Source organism: Palaemon carinicauda, chromosome 8, assembly GCF_036898095.1.
Source record: "Palaemon carinicauda isolate YSFRI2023 chromosome 8, ASM3689809v2, whole genome shotgun sequence".
NCBI lineage: Eukaryota > Metazoa > Arthropoda > Malacostraca > Decapoda > Palaemonidae > Palaemon > Palaemon carinicauda.
Genome location: NC_090732.1, coordinates 157,139,526 through 157,163,691, shown reverse-complemented (window position 1 = coordinate 157,163,691; position 24,166 = coordinate 157,139,526). Strand labels below are relative to the sequence as shown.

General features: G+C 43.5%; 2 protein-coding genes across 2 annotated transcripts in view; both read left to right on the top strand.

Moving 5' to 3' along the window:
* Positions 1-24,166, top strand: part of LOC137646049 (mediator of RNA polymerase II transcription subunit 23-like) — a 714,542-nt gene that overhangs the window by 406,679 nt on the left and 283,697 nt on the right. The window lies entirely within an intron of this gene.
* LOC137644756 (KAT8 regulatory NSL complex subunit 3-like) overlaps positions 1-24,166 on the top strand; it is a 129,920-nt gene that overhangs the window by 93,201 nt on the left and 12,553 nt on the right. The window contains exon 8 of the mRNA XM_068377653.1: positions 8,837-8,980. Coding sequence (XP_068233754.1) covers positions 8,837-8,980 — 144 coding nt within the window. The remainder of the gene's footprint in view (positions 1-8,836; positions 8,981-24,166) is intronic.

The following is a 24,166-nucleotide window of genomic DNA, read 5'->3' as shown; positions in this document are numbered from 1 at the left end:
TGGAGACTTTCCTGCTCTCAGGCACACGCACGATCGAGTTTCTCGCCTATCAAGTTTTAAACTTATGGGCGAATACCATTCTGAAACGTCGGGATGCGGTGTCTGATAGATTCCACCAGTAAGTCCCAAATGCCGAGATCGCCAGGCTCAGGAATTCCTCTCTAGAGGGATCCCATCTATTTGAGCCTAAGGACGTGGAACATGCTGCTGGGAGATTGAGGAAGTCCCATTAGGACTCCCTCCTCCATAGGGCTTTGACATCCAAGCCCCATAAACCACCAGCTCCTCAGCAGTCCCGTCCAGTCAAGGCCATGACGAACAAAACAGTAGCGAAGAAAACGGTGTCTAAGAAGCTCTTTCCTGCCAAGGACAGGTAAGGCACAAAGTCTTCCAGGGGAGGAAATAACCAAGAGGGAGCGGCTGAGGCCCCAAATGCTAGGATAGGCACTCCCCTTGCTTGTCCACCAGTAGGGGGATGTCTACAAAGTTGCTCGGACAGGTGGAAGCAACTTGGAGCCGAACCCTGGACAATCTCCGTGATTCGTTTGGGGTATTGCATCCCTTTCATAACATCTCTCCCTCCCCTGACCAGGAATCCAGTGTCAATAGACTCCTTTGCAATGGGATTAGCAAAGGGGCTAGCTCTCCGGGCAGAAGTCTAGACCCTGTTGAAGAAGGGCGCTCTCCAGGAGGTCCTCGATGGGTCTCCAGGCTTCTTCAGTCGACTCTTTCTTGTGAAAAAGTTGTCTGGAGGCTGGAGACTAATCATTGACCTCCCAGCTCTGAACAAGTCTGTCAAACAAACTCCATTCAGCATGGAGACAACAGACACGGTCAGACTAGCAGTAAGACCACAGGACTTCATGTGCACACTGGACCTAAAGGACGAGTACTTCCAGATCCCAATCCATCCGTCTTTAAGGAAGTACTCAAGATTCAGCCTAGACAGCAGGAAATACCAATTAAAGGTACTTTGCTTCGGTCTTTCCACAGCACCACAAGTCTTCACCAGAGTGTTTGCCCTAGTGTCATCCTCGGTAAACAGGATTGGCATCTGTCTCCTTCGTTATCTGGATGACTGGCTAATTCTAGTAGACTCGGTGTCAACCCTTCTTCAACATCGAGACAAACTTCTGAGGTTTTGCCAAGATCTGTGGATCATGGTAAACCTTAAAGTTCTCCCTGCTTCCTACACGGAGACTGTTATACCTAGGCATGATAATAGACACCAACCTCCACAAAGTCTTCTCATCAGACGACAGAATATTGAGGCTAAGAAAGGTCGCAAGACCCTTTCTCATACGAGAAGAACTTCAAGCCCAGACGTGGTTACATCTCCTCGGTCACCTTTCATCGCTGGCCCGTCTAGTTCCCAACGGTCACGCTAGGATAAGATCCCTCCAGTGGCAACTCAAGTCCGGGTGGAATCAGGCTCTCGATTCCCCGGACATCCAGATCTCCATAGGATCAGCGGAACAGATGGACCTCGAATGGTGGGTGTCAGACGAGAATCTACGAAAGTGAGGGGACCTTCTCGTCCTTCTCCCAGATTTGATGCTGTTTTCAGACACTTCAAAAAAAGGGTAGGTGCCCACTTGCTGCACCACAAGCTGGTAATGGTAAGGGGTTTGTGTGTAAAAACCTTACTTTTTTAATGTTAGGAAAGATATAAATTACTGTATTTTCATAAATGTAATTTTTAATGTATTTAATTAGGCCCCGCATATTGGCTGGTTAGGCGCTCTAAAGATTTTTTTTTCAATTCACGGTAACCCCGCAAATTCACGAATTTTAATTACACAAACAGGCCTTTTTTTTTTTTTTTTTTTTTAGCAGAAAAACCCTGAAATTCACCGTAACTGGTTAATAATCTTAAAATAAAGATATCAGTTAATGTAATAGTGTTATCATCATCATCATCATTGTCATTGTATGGCACAGCAAATTTCATCATCACTTCATCGTCATTCATTATTGGTAAGTACACAAACAATATTAAATATTTTAATTATTATTGCATTACAGTTGGAATTCTTTTATAAATGCATACATTGTACATGTATGTACAATATATACAGTGTATATTTTTCGTGCCCGTATATTAATAATGTTTTTCAATTGCACATTTTATTACATGTATTACCTGAACTGTTCGCACTTTATTTATCTATCTAAGTTTGCCTTTAAATTTGCTTCATTTTCTGTTAGTTCAAATAGATATGTTTGCATAGAAAACAACTCTTCAGTACAGTAATAAGTATGGGTAACTATGCTATGAGGTCCTGACCCTCAAGTACTTCCATTAACTCCTTTCAGGACATTATGTTGTATTGATGATCATCGACACTACAGTAGTTTCCCACTTGAACAAACAAGAAGAGACCTTGTCACTGCACCTATGCCTGCTAGCTGTGAAAATCCTCAGGTGGACGGAAGGGAATTTGCTAGCCTTAACAGCATGCTTCATTCCGTGCAAGAAGAATGTGCTGGTGAACAATCTGAGTAGGAGTAGTCAGATAGTTGGCTCTGAATGGGGAATCAACCTTTCCACAGCATCCCTAAACTGGAACTTTCGGTGTACTTCTCGCCAGTATCGGTACTACAAGTGTTCTTGCAGGACGCTTTTCAACACCTGTGGGACAAAATGGACATCCATGTGTTCCCTTCCTTCTGCTTGAACAGGGTAAGGGCATTGCAAACTTAGCATTGACCCTTTTAGCTCTGCTGTGGCAGCATGCAGGATGGTTTCTGGACCTTCTGCATCTGCTCATAGAGGGACTGAGAAAGCTCCCTCCACTTCCCGAGGTACTCACATAACCACACGTGAAGATTTTCCACCAAGTCATACCATCGATATGTCTTCACACCTGGAGGCAACTACTCGCAAGAGAGGGTTTTTGAAGCTGGTTGCTAGGCGCATGGCAAGATACCTCTGGGAGTCATCGTCTGCGGTGTATCAGGCGAAGTGGTCTGTCCTCTGTGGTAGAGGTCCACTCAGTGCTTGTATTCCAGCACTAGCGGAGTTTTTACTGTTCCTCAGGGGGGAGGGGGAACTCAGTGGGTGTCGGTGGGGAGAGGCTTTCGTTCAGCCTTGAATATTATCTTCGAACTGAATCGAGTCAACATTTCCCCCTCGACGGAATTTTCACTCCTCATACGGCACTTCGAGCGTTCCTGCCCTCAGTCAAAAATTAGACCACTTCCTTCGAATGTTGTCAGGGTCTTACATTCATGGAAAGGGGCCCCTATGAGCCTCTACGTCAAGCCTTGGGTAAGGACTTGACCTTAAAGACGGTTTTCTTTTGGCCCTAACTTCTGCCGGAAGAGTCAGCGAGCTACATGGTGTTCCATATGACATCATTCAGGGGGATGAGTGGTAAGTCACACTCAGTTTTATCCCTGACTTTGTTGCAGACTCAAAATCCGTCCTTAGCGAATACTATATTCAGGGCCTTTCGGATTGGGAGTCTCCGATCGGTAACAGACGACACTGATTGACTGTTACTATGCCCTGTAAGGACGATGAGGTTATATCTCATAAGGATGAGAAGAACTTGACCCCAGATTGTCAAGCTGTTCATCAGCACATGTAGACGTCCCCGTGCCCATGATTTCGGGAATAAGTACTTCCCTTGCATTCCAAAAGAATTTTTCTGTTCAGCAGGTACTGCAAGCAGGCAGGTGGAAACATCAAACAATGTTCACCTCCCGCGACCTGCAAGACATAACCCACAGGAGCCTAGACACATTCTCAATGGGTCCTGTGGTGGTTGCTCATAATGTGATCTAAACACCCCAGCTCCCTTGTGGGACAAGTATCAGAGGTTCGAAGGCGAAGGTTACCCGCGAAGTAAGTCTAGGATGGATGTAGCAGTGACTGGTCACTTCCTACTTCATCTTCCCCTCTCTTGGGGTGCAGCATTTGGGGAACCCTGCACAGCTGACCTCGTTCTTCTGTGGGTGAGTTTCATGCATATATGTGTTATGTCCCTATCCTCCTGTCAGCCGGAGGCGGGAAGAAATACGCATTTTTAGTGGGCATGGCCCGAATAGCTACAATGTATGTTCCAACAGATTGATTCCTTATTCTTCAGCAATGATTGCCAGGTCATTATCCTGTGAGGATAACATGGTGCAGGATCCCCCAAGGTATCAGACAAAGGCCGTCCCGGGACATTTGCCAGCCAGTTGGTTTGGACTTCCACCCACCTGAAGGTGAGTCTCCTCAGTAAAGAACAGAAGGTTTGTATTTTGCACAGGAACAAATGACAAATTTGTAAGTAATTTGTAATTTTCCTAGCAATACAAACCTGGAGCTCTTTGCACATACTGACCTGCGAGCACCAACCCCCTGAAAATCCTGTAGCAATTACAAAAGTGATGGTTAGTCGCAAGTGCTGGTGGGTAGTTACACCCTGACAAAAAGCTTATTGGCTGGTTTCAGCTTTGGCGAATTAATACTCCTCAGTAAAGAGCTCCAGGTTTGTATTGCTAAAATGATAGTTTAAGCTTTTTTTTGGGGGGGGGGAGTAAGCATTGTCTCTTTTGGAAAAAAAAAATCTTTCGGAAGTTTGCCATCATTGGCTGATTAGGAGTACATAGATGGTAGTTTTCATTGTCTTGTAAACTAAAAGTACTCTAGAAGTTTTATTCCAGCTGTGACCAAGTTGTGGAATGATCTTCCTAATCGGGTGGTTGAATCAGTAGAACTTCAAAAGTTCAAAGTTGGAGCAAATGCTTTTTTGTTGACCAGGCAGACATAGTCTTTTTATAGTTTATTTATGACATATTTGTTTTTGATGTTGTTGATAGTTTATTATATGACATGTCTGTTTTGATGTTGTTTCTTATTTTAGAATTATTTATTGTTAATTTGTTCTCTTCATTTATTTATTTCCTTATTTCCTTTCCTCACTGAGCTATTTTTCCCTGTTGGAGCCCCTGGGCTTATAGCATCTTGCTTTTCCAACTAGGGTTGTAGCTTGGATAGTAATAATAATAATAATAATAATAATAAAGCTATCATTATCATCATCATCATCTGCACTATTGGTGCAAAGGGCCTCAGTTAGATTTTACCAGTTGTCTTTGTCTTTAGCTTTTAATTCAATACAGTACTTCTCCATTATCATCCCCTACTTTACGCTTCACATTCTTTAGCCATGTAGGCCTGGGTCTTCCAACTCTTCCAGTGCCTTGTGGAGCCCAGTTAAACGTTTGGTGAACTAATATCTCCAAGGGAGTGTGAAGAGCATGTCCAAACCATCTCCATCTACCCTTCACCATGATCTCATCCACATATGGCACTTGAGTAATCTCTCTTATGGTTTCATTTCTAATCCTGAACTGCCTTTAAACTCCTAATATTCTTCTGAGGGCTTTGTTCTCAAATCTTCTAAATCTGTTGGAGGTTGTTTCATTGTCATACCATGACTCGTGTCCATACAGCAACACAGATCTCACTAAATTGATATATAGCCTGATTTTTATATATATTTTCAGGCAATTTTATTTCCATATTTTACTTAACCTAGCCATTGTTTGAAAAGTAAAACAATGGAAAAGATTATTTATTCACTGTTTTTATTTTTTAATACGATACTAATATGTGAACATTACATTCATTATGGTTGGATACAGTTAAATGAAACATCAGTTTTATCAAAATCTTGTTTTTGTCAGATACAGCTGTTCGTTTGTTTAAGGGTATTCATGTACAGGTAGTCGTCGACTTACGAATGGGATAAGAATCGAGAGGCATGTTGTAACTTGATATGGATGTAAGTCAAACTTAATGTAGGAAGTTTCCGTAAACTTATTGTGTGGCGTCATGATATTTTACTGCAATCATCTTCGTCATATTTTATTACTGTACAGTACAGTATATCCTCATGTCATTTTCTTGGTTCATAGGGTATCATATGCTTTGTTTAAGAATTTTTGTATTCCATTTTTAAATTTTGGGAGTATTTTAACCATCGACAATTACTTTTTGTTTACCTTAGTTGTGATTGGCTGATCTCATGGTTCAGCTACTGTATCAAGAATGTGCACTTACGAATATGTATCGTTTATATAATTTCACAACATATGCAAAATATCTTCATAATGAATATTACATCAGCATCAATATGTTATAGAATATTATAGTTTTCATACAGTTTGTTTATAGCCAGTATTATTGTTACCATATGAATGCATTCCCCCTCTCTCTCTGTACAGGTAGTCCATTTTTAAAGTTTTATACTGGATTTAAATTTTTAGTTCATTATTAAATCTTCATATTTCTTTAGACATTTTGTTCAATTGTGCTTTAATAAGCATTGTTGTATTCTATTTTTGAATTTCTGGAACATTTTAACAGTCGATTACTGACTTTTTGTTTTTTGTTTACCTTCGGTTGTGATTAGCTGATCTCAAGGTCCCACTACTGTATCGAAAATATGCGGACATAGGAATAACAAGAAGTATCGTTTATATAATTTCTTGTTCAAATTATCTTCATAATGAATATTACATCAGCACCAATATGTTATAGGATATAGTTTTCATACAGTCTGTTTATAGCCATTATTATTAGTTAATATCAGAATACATTCTCGCTCCCTGTATGGGTAGTTCATTTTTAAGCTTTGTTTATTTTTAAAACTTTATACTGTATTTAGATTTTTAGTTCATTATTAAATCTTCATACATCTTTAGACATTATTTTGTTTTGATATGTAGTTTATTTTGAAATAAAAATCTTCATTCCTCTTCAGACATCTATATTTTATTTAATTTTTATACCATTAGTAAGATCTCGGTTCACATCATGCTGTTATGTATCACTTCGTTTATCTGGTCTAAGTCGAACAAAGTTCTTATTACATTTCAGTTGGTTAATTAGCTATAAGATATTGCATATAAAGAAAGAATGATATACATATAAAGATGAGAAAATATAAAGCAAAAGTGTAAAAATTTGAAAACTAATTTTTTGATGCAATGCAGTAAAGCATTCAAATGAAAAATTAAATATAATTATTATTAATTGTTTGCGTCCCTAGTGCTTGGCTGTGGGTTGTCAGTATCCTCAGCTGGGGGTTGCTGGTGGTGATATTTTCATTAACTGTTCATTTCAGCTGAACAGCTAGCTTGCTTTTTTGCCTCATGAATTATTAAACAATATGGACAAAAAAGTTGTGCCATCTATGACATCAGCAGACATGAATTTTCTTTTCTTGAGTTTTTAATAAGTAATGTACTCTTAACAAATGATACAACCACTGAAGTACTTGATATTGTTACTCGATGATTCAATAATAAGAATTATTAATATTAATTGATAACATATTGAAAGCAAATTACTCTATTTCTCAGCTCACCTTACTTTAGAAATATTATGACTTGCAAAATTTGTAAAATCTTTTTCTGTTTTTCTTGCATAATTAAAAGAAAGTAGTAAATTACTAACTATAAGTATTTAATTTTTTTAATGTACTAAAATAAAATATATTTATAAGAACAGTTTGTCCCATTAATATACTTTCATTAGATAGATATCGATCTACTATCAGAGATAAAAAAATGTGTAAAATATGAAAATCTGTCCTAATTACTGATAGAATTAAATTTATGCTAAGTAGTACTCATAACAACTGATAAAGACTATTGAAAGGAAGTTCCTCGATTTGCCCCTCGGCTTTCCGTCAGAAATATGTCACCAGACTTATGATATGAACTCGACAAATATCTGTTTAAAATTGATACTGTATATTATCAATAAAAGAAAATACTAACTTACCAAGAGAAATTAGTTCATTTATATAAAAGGAAGTAGATAAGTTCTAAGGAAATATATGTCCCATCAGTGTACTATTTCCAGCAGACTATGATGTAATTACAGTTGAAAAAGCAGTCATTAAAGCACAGTTGTAAGTTATATAGGTTGTAAGTCCACAACTACCTGTTTTATTATCTTACTGTACTAAGAATTAAAACAGTGAATCGATAATATTTTCCATTGTTTTTGTTTATATGTTGATGGACACTACAGTCTATACATTCTGAATCAGCTGATTTAGGCAAACTTCTGAAGGATCTTTTTCATTTCTTGAAGGAGAGGAGTAATGTTATAACTATCATTTTATTATACTATGGTAATTAGTTTTATTTAGAATTTTTTAATTTATTTATTGTCGAGTCTAATGGCATATCAGAGTTAAATTTTTTACTTGCTAGTTGGTTTTAGACCCCAACTGACTTTACTTGCTTTTCATCTAGTTTTGTTATATTCATTTGCTGTGTTCATATTGTAATTATTTTATTTTGTGATGTTAAGAGTCATTTTGAGGAGTAATTTGTAACTAAGATTGTTATTGATTTTAGAATTGTTATTGAGTAAAAAATGTTTTCATTTAGTGCATTATAAATACAGTAGTAGATTATGTGTGATTTGCTTACGCTTTTAATACAGCAACTAACTTCATTTCTTTGATACGACAATCGTTTTCTTTATTCTTAAGGGAACACTACTATATTGAAAATATTGCTGTGGCATTTTAATTTTTCATATTCGTTACTCACAGAAACAAAATATACTGTCTAAACGGTCGTTTGGTTACTATTACCTTACTTATTTTCAATAAAACAATTTTGGTAAGTTATTCTACTTCATTACTGTACATTAAGCCTTGTATTGGGAAACGTGAACTTTGGTGAGCTCTTAGGAATGTATCTTCGGCTTTATAATGGAAGTCAATGAAAAAATGTGCTTACTAAATATTTCCTCAGGAACGGAGCTCATTTGTATAATAGGGCATGATGTATGTGATTTTCATACATTTCTTTGCAGACTCTTAAATCGAAAATTCCAACATTGATCGACAAAATGGTAGCCCTCAGCAGTAGCCAACGAGGCGCAAGCGTAGAAGCACTTAATCTCTTGCTAAAAAGACCTTGGGACCCTGCAGTACCATCCTTGAATCAGCATAAGCCAGTAAGTGTTGAACAATGATGACGTTGTGAATTTGGTTTTAATTCATTTATAGAATGTAAGGGCAATTTATCATTTTTTCAATTTCATTTTAAAACTAAATAATTACATTTCATGTTTGTATGTTGATAAATGGCTGTAGAAATAAATGTCAACAGGACAAGATGATAATAGAAAACTTATTTCAATTAATATCATTCAAAGTTTTCAGAATCTATAAAGGGTTTTCACTAGCATGTCTGCATATGATCTTATCAAATGGTCATTTTATCTCTAGTTTTGATGTACTGTATTGTTTGTTCCTATGCAATATAAACCCCCGTCCTTTGAATGGTAAGCTTTTGGCGCTGTTTTTTATGGCTATATAGAAGAAATTTGGGATTGGCAGCAATGCATGGTTGCATTGTATTCTAAGCTGCGCTTCAGCGAGGCGATGCTGATGTAAACACTGTCAGTTAGCTTTTGGTCGCCGCAACAGTTGGCTGCCTGTTACTGGTCTCTCATGGTGCTTGGTTTTAAAGTCTTTACTCAGTTTCTCAGAATGAGTATTAAACCAGTGCTGTATTTATGAGAGTCTGTGATGGTCTTGAAGGTCGTCTTTGGGCATCTTTATGAGCTGCTTGGGAATTGATCCTCATCCCTTGTGTGCAACGTTGTGGAAAAAGGTATTATTTGAATTCCCCTTTTGATGTTTGCAAGAATTGGTTGTTTTCTCAATGGGAAAAGTAAATCGTTCGAAGGAAAAAAAAAAGAAAGAAAGGATCGCTCCACGGCTGCAGCTTTCATCGTCAATAGGAGTAAAAAGCTGAAGCATTCTCTTTTTAGTCCTGAACTTGACTTTTCTGATCCTTCATCAAAGTTTTTCAGGACGCTGATACTGTGTTGAAGGAAGACGGCTGTCTTTTATTCACGAGTTTGTGGATGTGGTATCTCGTGCCGTCCTTAGTGAGGCGGAGAATCCCATGAGTGTTCATAATCCCATAGATTCTGCTCAATCAAAAACTGAGGATAATGACTCGGTAGAAGTACCTATAATTTTTGCTGGATTTCAAGAAACTTAACTCTTTATCTGCTCCGAGTGTTTTGAGTTACAAGCAATTAATTATGTCCCAGAGGTCTCTCCTTTTCAGGTAAGGAAAGTGTTTCCACAACGTACGCTGCGTCAATCTACGAGTGCCCAAAATATGTTTCCCTGTACATCCACTGGGGTTTGGAAGATTTGTACTACTCACCACTTAGAGCATTGCAAGAACAAGTACTCCCTGTGATCCCAAGGTTCCTTTACAAATAAAGCTTCCCTTAAAAGGGAGTTAATGAAACAAACTTCCCCTAAAAAGCCAGTAAGCTTCCTAGGTACCCCATGAGGTTCCACAGAGTTTGCGTCTTCAAAGAAGAAAGTAATGTCTTTTTCTCCTATGAAAGCATAAAAATACCGACAGTTTGTGTTGTATTGGCCTAGTGCTAATGCTGACCTAGCATTGGGTTCACAATCCCACAATCAACATCTGCATACACTTGCTAATAAATTCATGGGAAAGTGTTTTCAAGCGTTTCTACAGGAACGTGCCATGTGTGTTCATGTATGTGGCTCACCTAAACATGCTGAGGTGAGCTGTGGCAGCATGCACTCAATTGTTGTTTGGCCAACAGGACTAGTAGTGGTTTGTGAACTGTGGCCAGAGGTAGCACCCAAACAGCCTAGTGTCCGAGTGCCGACCACACTCCAACATTCACTACACAAAAAGATAAAACGGTGGAATACCCAAAAATCTAGGTAACAGGTCTAAAGAACGGAGCACTGGGCAGCACCCCTTGATTTATACTGGGCAAAGGCACCTAGCTATCAATGTAATTGCATTATATTATTCAAAGGTAAGTCGTTTTCCTGTCAAGTACAAAAAGCAATGATACTAAGAAAGAAAAACAATTATTGGCTGAGAAGGGGACACAATGGTATAAGGTACAGGAATGAAATACTGTCTTCATAAAAAACAAGAAAAATATTTATTTTGTGTAATGGAAAAATTTTATATCATTCCTGAGAGAGAAAAACTTACAATCCTCAGTGTTACATCCAGAGTGGATGGCTAAATAGCATATCAAATACAATAGAGCAAGTTCCTAACGCTATGCTACAAACATCTACATGTTATAGTACAAAATAAACGCTAATGTGTGTTTGTTCCATAACTGGAATACAAACCACACTATTTAATAGGGGTATTATTTTCAGCGTAGCTGAAATGACGAGCCATTAATTTTTAACCAGGGTTAACTACCCACACCGCTAGTTAGCGGGGGCTAGGGAGGGTAGCTTGCTACCGCTCCCCTTCACACACCTGTGATTGAGATCACTTTGCTTTTGGCTCGGATGGTGAACGGACGTTACCGCTCTTCATCCTCGCCGACAATTGGCAGCCATTAATGCCATTTTGTTTTCTCTCTTTCTTAGACTGAGTGTGTGTGTGAAGTTGACTTCTGCGACCATGCGCACCTGCCCTGGACTCTCCGGCCGCCCTTGTGGAACATTTATGTCGGCGGTAGAGACTGATCCTCACGCCCTTTGTCCTTCCTGCAGAGGTCAACGGTGTGATAGTGTTAATAAGTGTAGGGAGTGGTCTTCCTTCCAGTGGGAGTGGTTTTCTCGACGGCGGAAGAAGAAGTCCAAGCGGGATGCTTCGCCTTCAAAGGTTGCTTCGAAGGGAGAAAAACCCAAGGCCTCTTCTTCCGTTGCCCAAATCTCCTCCGAAGCTCCTACTCGGTCGGTCTTTTACGAGAGACCGTCGAGTAGTAGCATAGACCAAGTTATTTCTGACCAACCCCGGGTCTCGAGAGATGAGGTTGCTTCCCCTAGCAAAGCAGCACCACCTCTCCCCCCGGGTGAGGCCTTGTCACTAACTTCCGTATTTATGATTTGGTCCTCCTTGGGGCTCACGGGTTCGCCCTCCAAGGAGGCCCTGCTCAAGTTTATCCGCATGGGTGCTTCTGTTAAGCAATCATCATCGCCGTCAGAGGTAGATCCCCTGACTCTTGTCGACGTTGTTGTGTCAGAGGCGTCTCATCCGGCATCACCCATCCCCTCTGCCACTTTAAACTCTACAACTGTAGCTGCTAACTTAGTTTCCCCCATTCATGACCATCCTCAGAGGGGGAAACTAAGTTCATCATCGGTCTCTCCTGTTAGTGTTTCTCTTCCTCCGGGGAATTCAATTACTGAGACTCTTCTTGGGAGGACTGCTGACGGTCAGCTTGCTGATCCAACGGCCCCAGAGGGCGCATCCGTCGGCCTCTTCGCCTTACAGGCCTCCCTTCACCAGCGGTGAAGAGGCGCCTCTTTGGTTCAACATTTTCACTGCAGTTCCCCGCAGAGGAACCTCTAGACCTTCCATCACCATTCCTGTCGAGTGTTGAGCCTAATAAAGCTCCTCCAAAGTGCGCAACTGCGTGCCATCACTCTCGCCCTGCGCACCACGCGCCTACGCGCTCAGACCAGCGCTCACCAGCAGCTCGTCAGCCCACAACACTTTGGCGCACCACTCAACCTGCTTGCCCTCACAGACGACACCTGCCAACATGCGCTTACGTGCCATCGGTTACCTGACCATCAGTGCTCTCCTGCGCGCCATGCGCCCATGCGACCACAATCACCTGCACACCCTGCGCAAACATGCCCAGGGTCACCTACGCGTCAGCACACCACAGCACACTTGCGCTCTCCTGCGCCCCAACGATCCCCTGCACGCCAACAATCTCCTGCACGCCAGCGCTCTCCTGCACCTATGCGCCCTACGCCCACGCACCCACGCAAACCAAGCACCCACAATCTCCTACGCGCCAGCACCCACCTGGGCGCCAGCACTCTCCTGCCCGCCAGTTTTCACCTGCTCGCTCCAACATGTGCGCCCTACATCACCTGCACGCCAGTGCTCTCCTCCGTACCATCTTGCGTGCCAACCAACGCGCCAACAGAAACCTGCGCGCCAAGCAAACAAGACTGTAGGTGAGGCAACAACCACGTTGCCACCCTCACCAGCGTGCCAGCGCTCACCAGAACATGTGCGCACATGCGCCCTCTCTCTCCTATGGACGCGCGCCAACACTCTCCCATGGACGCGCACCAACACTCTCTCGCGCACTCACCATGATTCTCCTGTGCGCTCGTAAATATTCCCCTGCGCATGCGCTTGCCAACATTCCCCCGCGTGCGCGAGCGCCAATATTCTCCCGCGTGCGCGAGCCCCAATATTCTCCCGCGTGCGCGAGCGCCAGTGTTCTCCCGCGTGCGCGAGCGCCAGTGTTCTCCCGCGTGCGCGAGCGCCAGTGTTCTCCCGCGTGCGCGAGCGCCAGTGTTCTCCCGCTTGCGAGCGCCAGTGCTCTCCCGCGCGCGCGAGCGCCAGTGCTCTCCCGCGCGCGAGCGCCAGTGCTCTCCCGCGCGCGAGCATGCACACCAACAGGCACGTCATCCGGCAAGGTCGCCATCGCCTCATTCCCCTCCTCGCAAGTGCATTCCATCGCGCATTGTGGGAGAAGGGAAACAATTCCATGGAGAGGGGTTCAGGATCCCTAAACTACCTTCTAAGGCGAACCCACCTATTGCAGTAAATCCTCCTAGGGAACCTTTGGTCCCTTTACTTCAGGGGTTCTGTCTGACAGTGCATCTGTCAGCCAGCAGCTCTGGTTCAGTGCCTTAATCAGAGCCATAACCCAGGCTTTCTAGGGTGTCCTGTCTGCCTATAGCTCTAGATCTAAGGCATGGAACCATGGCTTCCTCTACCCCTTTGAAGAGTAAAAGAGGAGTTTCTGACGCGGTCACTTCCCCGAGGGCGAAATTGACTCCATGCAGACCATTGAGGCAAGTTCCTCCTGTCTCTCAGACAAACTCTCTGCTGTCGGACGAAGATCTCCCGTCACCTAGGGAACTACGCAAAGAGAGATTCTTCCCCATTGCACTAATGGAGGAAATCTCTCTTCACGTTGAGAGTTCCCCGCAGTCTGAAAACAGAAGGGACTTGCCACACACATCGATGTTGGAGTCTTACCTCCTTCCCCGGAAGGAATCCAAAGACTCCAAAACCCTGCCGAAGTCCTCCACTAGGGCTAGAATGGAGCCAGCCAGCCACTCAGGGAATGTCTGCAACTCTCCCCAAGAAGAGCCTTTTGGGGGACAAAAGGAGACTTCGCTGCAAGTCCTACAACAGGATGAGACCAGCAGGAGTCAGAACATGCATTCTGGCAGCTTCTGAATCTGAGGGTTCTCAATAGGTTTTCTGACCCAGAGATCCTCCCTCAAGAGGGCAAAGACATGCTCCTAGACCACATCTTTGGTACTCAGAAACCCTCAAAGACCAGTACAGTCCTGCCCTGGTCTCAAGGGGTGAAGAGTACCAGGGACAAGATCGCTCAGCAGCTCTATGAGTTTGCCTCCTCCAACCATTCTATTAACCACGAACAAGCTCCTCCCACCACCTCGCGTACAGCAGAGGAGGTATTTCGAGATCCTGGAGGAGCCCAATTCAGCACTTCCTCTTCACCACTCGCTGGAAGAGCTAACCTGGGGAATCCCTCTTGGGATACTCTCCAACCGGCAGGTCTCGTTCTCAACAGCCAAAATCTTTAATGAGGAGAAGGTCACAAAGTATGCTATGCAAGCTATTCCATGGCTTGATATCTGGTTAGGGACCTTAGGTATCCTGATACGATCCGAGGATTTTTCCAAGGAATGTACCAGGAAAGCTATGGAAACCTTCCTACTCTCAGGTACTTGCACAATCGAGTTTCTTGCCCACCAAGTCTCGAACTTGTGGGCAAATACCATCTTGAAGCTTCGACATGCAGTAGCTGAGAGGTTCCAACAGAAGGTCCCTAGCGTCTAGATCAATAAGCTGAGACATTCCTCCATTGAGGGGTCCCATCTCTTTGAACCTAAGGATGTGGAACATGCTGCTGAGAGGTGGAGGAAGTCTCATCAAGACTCCCTCCTTCGTAGGGCTTTAACATCTAAGTCCTATAAACCTCCAGCACCACAGCAGTCCTGTGCAACCAAGACCACAACGACGACAAGAACAGCAGCGAAGACAACGGTGTCTAGGCCCTTTCTTGTCAAAGACAGGAAGGGCAAAAAGTCCTCCAGGGGAGGGAAAAATCCTAGAGAGAGCAGCCGAGGCTGCAAACGCTAGTATAGGTAGTCCCCCTGCATTTCCACCAGTGGGGGGATGCCTACAAAGTTGCGCAAACAGGTGGAAGCAACTCTGGTCCGATTCCTGAAAAATCTCCGTGACCAGTCTAGGATATCGCGTCCTGTTCATAACATCTCTACCTCCCCTGACCAGGAATCCAGTGTCATTGAACTCCCTTGTCATGGGATCGGCAAGGGGGCAAGCCCTTTGGGCAGAAGTCCAGACTTGTTGAAGAAGGTTGCTCTTCAAGAGGTCCTCGACGGATCCCCAGGTTTTTTCAGTTGTTTCTTTCTTGTAAGAAGGCATCTGGAGGCTGGAGACTAGTCATCAACCTCTCAGCTCTGAACAAGTTTGTCAGACAAACTCGGTTCAGCATGGAGACGGCAGACACGGTCAGACTAGCAGTAAGACAGCAAGACTTCATGTGCACATTGGACCTAAAGGACTCATATTTCCAGATCCCAGTCCATCCGTCTTCAAGGAAGTACTTGAGATTCCGCCTAGACAACAGAATATACCAATTCAAGGTGCTGTGCTTCGGTCTTTCCACAGCACCACAAGTCTTCACCCGAGTGTTTACCCTAGTGTCATCTTGGGCACCCAGGATTGCCATCCGTCTCCTCCGTTATCTGGACGATTGGTTAATCCTAGCAGTCTCAGTGTCAACCCTTCTTCAACACCGAGACAAACTTCTGAGACTTTGCCAGGAGTCTCAGGATCTAGGGATCATGGTAAATCTTGAGAAGTCCTCTCTGCTTCCCACTCAAAGACTAGTATACCTAGGCATGATTATAGACACCATTCTCCACAAAGCCTTCCCATCAGACGGCAGGATAACAAGGTTGAGAAAGGTCGCAAGACCTTTTCTCAGACGAGAAGAACTTCCAGCCCAATCGTGGCTACGTCTCCTCGGTCACCTTTCATCGCTGGCCCGTCTAGTTCCCAATGGTCGCCTCAGGATGAGATCCCTCCAGTGGCGACTCGAAGTCCCGGTGGAATCAAGCACATGACTCCCCGGACATCCGAATTCCCATGGGACCTGCAGAACTGACAGACCTTCAGTGTTGGGTGACAGAGAAGAATCTACGAAAGGGAGTGAACCTTCTCGTCCTTCCCCTGTATTTGATGATGTTTTCAGAGGCTTCAAAAAAAGGGTGGGGGGCCCACATGCTGCACCACACGGGCTCAGGCCTTTGGTCAGAGTCAGAAAAGTACCTCTACATAAATCTCCTAGAGATGAAGGCCGTCTTTCTGGCCCTTCAACAGTTCCAACAGTTCCTGGCAAGCTACTCTGGGGTGGTGATGAGCGACAACACCACAGTAGTGGCCTACATCAACAAACAAGGAGGTACTTTTTCGCAGCAACTATCCCATCTAGCAGTAGAGATACTGAGATTGGCCGAAATCCACTCGATACAACTATCGGTACGCTTCATTCCAGGCAAAAGGAATGTGCTCGCCGACAACCTGAGCAGAGCATCTCAGATAGTGAGTACCGAATGGTCTTTGGATCATCTAGTAGCTAACAAAGTACTGACTTTGTGGGCTTCTCCGACTGTGGACCTCTTCGCAACGGCCCTGAACTTCAGGCTCCCGCTGTACTGTTCCCGAGTCCCAGACCCCAAGGCTCTCTAGAAAGATGCTTTCCAACAACGGTGGGACAACATAGACGTCTACGCCTTTCCCCCGTTCTGTCTGATGAGGAGGGTACTCAACAAGACCAGAACATCAGTCAGTCTTTGAATGACCCTCATAGCTCTGCTATGGCATCACACAGAATGGTTTCCGGACCTTCTGCAACTCCTATCGGAGCCCCGAAGAGAACTCCCTCCACGACACAATCTACTCAAACAACCACATGCCAACATATTTCACAAAGCCATAGCTTCGCTACGACTTCACGCCTGGCGACTATCCAGCATCTCCTCTCTAAGAGAGGATTTTCGCAACAAGTTGCGATCAGGATGTCCTGACACCTGCGAAAATATCAGCAGCAGTGTACCAGGCAAAGTGGAAAGTCTTCTGTGGTTGGTGTCGTGGAAGGGGTCTCTCTCCACTTGATGCCACTATTCCAGCAATAGCGGAGTTCCTCGTGTATTTGCTTGAAGAAATGCGCCTATCAGTCTCGGCAGTGAAAAGCTATCGCTCAGCCTTAAACCTCGCCTTCAGACTGAAAGGAATGGACATTTGTTCATCGCTAGAACTTTCTTTAGTCATACGGAGTTATGAACTTACCTGCTCCCAGTCAGAAGTGAGACCTCCCTCATGGAATGTGGTTCGAGTTCTCAGGTCTCTTAAGAGACCTCCCTATGAGCCATTACGCTAGGCAACAGATCGCCACCTGACTTGGAAGACGGTGTTCCTGCTAGTTTTGACCTCGGCCAAGCGAGTCAGTGAACTTCATGGTCTCTCACACAACATCGCCCATTCAAAGGGATGGGGGGAGGTAACGTTCAGCTTCGTCCCTGATTTTATTGCTAAGACTCAGAACCCGAGATTAGCGGATCCTTGATTCGATTTGTCCGGATTTCTAGTCTCCGTACTGTAACAGATGACCCAGACCATCTCTTACTATGCCCAGTAAGGAGTTTGAGGCTCTACTTCAAGAGAACAGCGGCAGCCCGTCCTCGTGTGTCTGCACTATTCGCAGCACAGGAAGGACCAAGAGGAAGGTCAACAAAAACACCATCTCAGCGTGGATTCGTAGGGTCATTGACCATGCACTGAAGCCAGACCCTCCTCCGTCACGTCGCCCCAGAGCACATGATGGCAGGGGCATAGCTACGTCCCTGGCCTTCAAAAGAAATTACTCAGTGACACAGGTTCTTCAAGCTGGGGTGTGGAAACGTCAGAACACGTTCACATCCCACTACCTGCAAGATGTGACCCACAGTAGACTTGATACATTTTCTATCGGTCCTGTGGTGGGCTGCACAACAACTGGTTTAAAAGCTCAAGCTCCTTATTGGACAAGTAGCAGAAGGTCGAGGGCATTGTTACCCGTTTTTAGTCTGCATGAATGAAAAGGTTTGACTGGCTCTTATTCTTTTCTTCATTCTCCCCTTTCTTGGGGAAAGCAGCATCCTGGGTTCTCAGCATAGCTGACCTCAAACCACTGTAGGTAAACCATGCTCCCTTGTGTACCTAGTATTAAGATTAATACTGTTGCGTCCCCATATCCTGACGAGGTGGTATTTGGAAAGTCCTAGTGCACAGTTTTTCCATCTAACGAACTCGGAATAAGTTTCTAGGACGAATTACATTTCTACATACCTTCACACAGAGCTTGCGTAGGCTGCAAACCTTTCATAGCAAGGTTTTAGCGAGGTGCAGGGACTCCTTATTCCTTGAGTGCTAACACACTCGGATAAAGAGCCCCCGGGTAAAGCCAAAAAGCCAGATTGGCTGGTACGTCCACCCTTCCTAATGGGTGAGTCACCCCTATTAGATAGCGTGGTTTGTATTCCAGTTACGGATCAAATGACAAATTCGTAGATAATCTGTACCTTTCCTAACCATACAAACCTTAGCTATTTAACCAAACTTGCCTGCCAGCCCTATCCCCCTTGAAGTCCTACCTCCAAGCAAAGTGAGCTCAATCACAGGTGTGTGACGGGGAGCGGTAGCAAGCTACCCTCCCTACCCCCCACTAACTAGCGGTGTGGGTAGTTAACCCTTGTTTTAAATTAATGACTCGTCATTTCAGCTACGCCGAAAGTAATACCCCTATTAAATAGCTAAGGTTTGTATAGTTAGGAAAAATACAAATTATCTACGAATTTGTCATATTGCCTTTGTGGTCCAACTATCTACAAACAACACTACTGCTACACTAAGCGTCCAAACAAAATGCTTTAGCAGCCAACTCCTGCAGCTACAATCATTGTTAGTCACACACACAAAAAAAGATATATCCATATGAGCCCTTTTTCAGAGTAAAGCCCTATCTGGTTTGTGATGCAAATTTATTAATTGTTAACATCAAGACAGTCTTTTTCTGTTTAATGCCAATATTATCCAGAGAGTTCCAGGCTAATGACAGAAAAAACTTCAAGCTTAAAGGAGAACCCCACAACACTGTGGTTCATTATCTGCATGAACAGTCAACCAGGTTTGGGCATTGTCAACACTTAAAAGTTTGGCTGCCGCTGAATAGTTTTCTTTGCCACTTTATGTTCACCTATTTCTGGGGACAAGTATGTGAATCACTATCCATGGAAACTCTGTCAATATATGAAAAAAAACAATTACACTATGATGGGACAACATCGGTTAGTGATAAGAATAATCTAGTTTCATTTGCTCCTAAATTGGAAGAAGTTGTAACAACAAAACAGGTCTTGAGTAACTTTTCTTTTGACAACTTCATCTTGGTTATCCTCTTCCTCTACCTCTACTCGTCTCCCTACTGGGTGTAGGGTCTTGCTGTCATTACCTGTTAAAAGAAATAATAACAGATTATGGCACTTTTTTTAGGGGGGCCACTTTAGGGCTTTGAAAAAATGTGCAACAAATAGTGTTTTTTTCATACAATCCAAACCATAAAGCTTTCTTTGACACAAACCATTATTTATTACATAGTTGCCACCATTACTCGCTTCCCTACTGAACTTGCATCCACCATTAGAGTACCCATAATTCTTGAGTGGCGTCCTCCCCAGTATCTTTCCTAGCATACGACAACTGCTCTCCAGAGCATTATAGATCCAATCCTCGAAATTATGTGGAAGATTCTCCAGTGTTAGAGGTTTTGACTTGGCCTCAATATCCATCCATCCATATACCAAAGGCACTTCCCCCAATTTTGGGGGGTAGCCGACACCAACAATGAAACAAAACAAAAAGGGGACCTCTACTCTCTATGTTCCTTCAGCCTAATCAGGGACTCAACCGAGTTCAGCTGGTACTGCTAGGGCGCCACAGCCCAACCTCCCACATTTCCACCACAGATGAAGCTTCATACTGCTGAGTCCCCTACTGCTGCTACCTCCGCGGTCATCTAAGGCCCCGGAGGAAGCAGCAGGGCCTACCGGAACTGCGTCACAATCGCTCGCCATTCATTCCTATTTCTAGCACGCTCTCTTGCCTCTCTCACATCTATCCTCCTATCACCCAGAGCTTTCTTCACACCATCCATCCACCCAAACCTTGGCCTTCCTCTTGTAGGGTAGGGAGTCTTATTCTTCTTTCCCAAAAGTCGTTCTTTCTACCTCACAAGATCGTGCGTCACAAGTGTACAAACCCCTGAGGACTAGTGGCCGTGTGACAACTTACGCTAAGCATAGACACAGATCAAATGAGAACTACAGAAATGACTATAGATTTCAGAAATCTAATACCCAACACTCATTGACCTAGAAGGAGGAAAACACACACACTTCCTCTGCCGTCATATTATGAAACAGTACAGTATCGCCAGAAAGTGGCTATTATTTTGAATTATCCTGATCTCCATTGCACTCCTCTGATCATACGTCGGAAGTTCGATGGGAGCATAAAGACATTCCAAAAAGGAGCAAGAGCACTAGGCTTATCCATAAGAAGGAACCTTTTCTATTAATATTTTGATTGATTTTATTTGTCAGTTAAAGTAACTGAAGAAGTAACATTAATTTTCTTTATAAGTTTGTGAATAAAGGTTTGGTTTTTGCTAGTTTCTTTTTATATTCATTTCCCATATTTCAGTGGTGGTTGTTGGACGCATAAAACAATTAGAATAGCGCCAACGTTATCCCTGCGTGTCGTAGGAGGCGACTAAAAGGGACGGGACGAGGGGGCTGGGAACCCCCTCTCCTGTAAAAGTATCCTGTGAGACAGCAACAAAGAGATGGAGCTGGGGGGAGAGTGACTGCTCCCCGCACTCTAGTTTTGGGGTGTTTGAATGTGCGTGGATGTAGTACGATAGAGAGTAAAAGATGTGAGATTGGAAGTATGTTTAGAAGTAGAAGGATGGATGTATTGGCCTTGTGTGAGACAAAGATGAAAGGAAAGGGTGAAGTGATGTTTGGTGAAATGTCTGGTAGAGTGTCTGGGATTGAAAGGGGAAGAGCGAGAGAGGGTGTGGCTTTATTGTTGAGTGAATGGATGACAGGTAAAGTAGTGGAATGGAAGGAGATATCATCTAGGTTAATGTGGGTAAGGGTTAGGTTGGGTAGGGAATGTTGGGCGTTTGTCAGTGCGTATGGGCCAGGTAGTGAGAAAAGTGAAGAAGAGCGGAATGAGTTCTGGAATGAATTAACTAGGTGTGTAGAAGGACTGGGTAGAAGGAATTATGTAGTTGTTATGGGTGACTTAAATGCTAGAGTGGGTGCTGGAGAGGTAGAAGGTGTCATTGGGAAATATGGCGTACCAGGTGAAAATGAGAGTGGTGAGAGACTGGTAGATATGTGTTGAACAAGAGATGGTAATAAGTGCTAGCTTTTTTAAAAAGAAAGATAAAAATAAGTATACATGGGTAAGAGTGGCAAATGGAAGAGTAGTAGAAAGGGCATTAATGGATTATGTGTTGATAACTAAAAGAATGTTTGGAAGATTGAAAGACGTGCACGTGTTTAGGGGTATGGCTAACGGTATGTCTGATCATTTTTTGGTGGAAGGAAAATTAGTTGTAGCAAAAGAGTGGGGGAATAGAGTAGGTGGATGTAAAAGGGAGCTAGTGAGGGTTGAAGAGCTAATAAAACTGGGGGTAAAAAGTAAATATCAGGAAAGGTTGAAAATGGCATATGACGAGGTGAGAGTAAGAGAAACTTGTAATTTAGAGGAGGAGTGGAAGTTAGCAAAAGAAAATTTTGTTGGGATTGCAAGTGATGTATGTGGCAAGAAGGTTGTTGGAGGCAGCATGAGGAAGGGCAGTGAATGGTGAAATGAAGGAGTGAAGGTAAAAGTGGAAGAGAAAAAGAGGGCTTTTGAAGAATGGCTGTAGAGTAATAGTATAGAGAAGTATGAAAAATATAGAGAGCAAAAGGTGGAAGTAAAGCGCAAGGTACGTGAGGCAAAGAGGGCAGCTGACCTGAGGTGGGGTCAGGGACTGGGTCAGTCATATGAAGAGAATAAGAAGAAGTTTTGGAAAGAAGTGAAGAGAGTAAGGAAGGCCGGCGCAAGAATTGAAGAGACAGTGAAAGATGGAAATGGAAGGTTGTTAAAAGGAGAGGAGGCAAGGAAAAGGTGGGCGGAATATTTTGAAAGTTTTCTGAATGTTGAGGATGATAGGGAGGCAGATATAATTGCAGTTCCAGGTGTTGAGGTGCCAGTGATGGGAGATGAGAATGAGAGAGAGATTACAATAGAGGAAGTGAGGAGAGCACTAGATGAAACGAGAGTAGGAAAAGCATCGGGTATGGATGGTGTGAAAGCTGAGATGTTGAAGGAAGGGGGTGTGACTGTACTTGAATGGTTGGTGAGATTGTTTAATGTGTGTTTTGTGTTGTCAATGTTACCAGTAGATTGGGTCTGTGCATGTATTGTACCACTATATAAGGGTAAGGGAGATGTGCATGAGTGTTCTAATTCAAGAGGTATTAGTTTGTTGAGTGTAGTTGGAAAAGTGTATGGTAGAATACTGATTAATAGGATTAAGGATAAAACAGAGAATGCAATCTTGGAAGTACAGGGTGGTTTTAGAAGAGGTAGGGGTTGTATGAATCAGATTTTTACAGTTAGGCAGATATGCGAGAAATATTTAGCAAAAGGTAAGGAGGTGTATGTTGCGTTTATGGATCTGGAGAAAGCATATGATAGAGTTGATAGGGAAGCAATGTGGAATGTGATGAGGTTATATGGAGTTGGTGGAAGGTTGTTGCAAGCAGTGAAAAGTTTCTACACAGGTAGTAAAGCATGTGTTAGAATAGGAAATGAGGTGAGCGATTGGTTTCCGGTGAGAGTGGGGCTGAGACAGGGATGTGTGATGTCACCGTGGTTGTTTAACTTGTATGTTGATGGAGTGGTGAGAGAGGTGAATGCTAGAGTGCTTGGACGAGGATTAAAACTGGTAGGCGAGAATGATCATGAATGGGAGGTAAATCAGTTGTTGTTTGCGGATGATACTGTACTGGGAGCAGACACAGAAGAGAAGCTTGACCGACTAGTGACAGAATTTGGAAGGGTGTGTGAGAGAAGGAAGTTGAGAGTTAATGTGGGTAAGAGTAAGGTTATGAGATGTACGAGAAGGGAAGGTGGTGCAAGGTTGAATGTCATGTTGAATGGAGAGTTACTTGAGGAGGTGGATCAGTTTAAGTACTTGGGGTCTGTTGTTGCAGCAAATGGTGGAGTGGAAGCAGATGTACGTCAGAGAGTGAATGAAGGTTGCAAAGTGTTGGGGGCAGTTAAGGGAGTAGTAAAAAATAGAGGATTGGGCATGAATGTAAAGAGAGTTCTATATGAGAAAGTGATTGTACTAACTGTGATGTATGGATCGGAGTTGTGGGGAATGAAAGTGATGGAGAGACAGAAATTGAATGTGTTTGAGATGAAGTGTCTGAGGAGTATGGCTGGTGTATCTCGAGTAGATAGGGTTAGGAACGAAGTGGTGAGGGTGAGAATGGGTGTAAGAAATGAGTTAGCGGCTAGAATGGATATGAATGTGTTGAGGTGGTTTGGCCATGTTGAGAGAATGGAAAATGGCTGTCTGCTAAAGAAGGTGATGAATGCAAGAGTTGATGGGAGAAGTACAAGAGGAAGGCCAAGGTTTGGGTGGATGGATGGTGTGAAGAAAGCTCTGGGTGATAGGAGGATAGATGTGAGAGAGGCAAGAGAGCGTGCTAGAAATAGGAATGAATGGCGAGCGATTGTGACGCAGTTCCGGTAGGCCCTGCTGCTTCCTCCAGGGCCTTAGATGACCGCGGAGGTAGCAGCAGTAGGGGACTCAGCAGTATGAAGCTTCATCTGTGGTGGAAATGTGGGAGGTTGGGCTGTGGCACCCTAGCAGTACCAGCTGAACTCGGCTGAGTCCCTGGTTAGGCTGGAGGAACGTAGAGAGTAGAGGTCCCCTTTTTGTTTTGTTTCTTGTTGTTGTCGG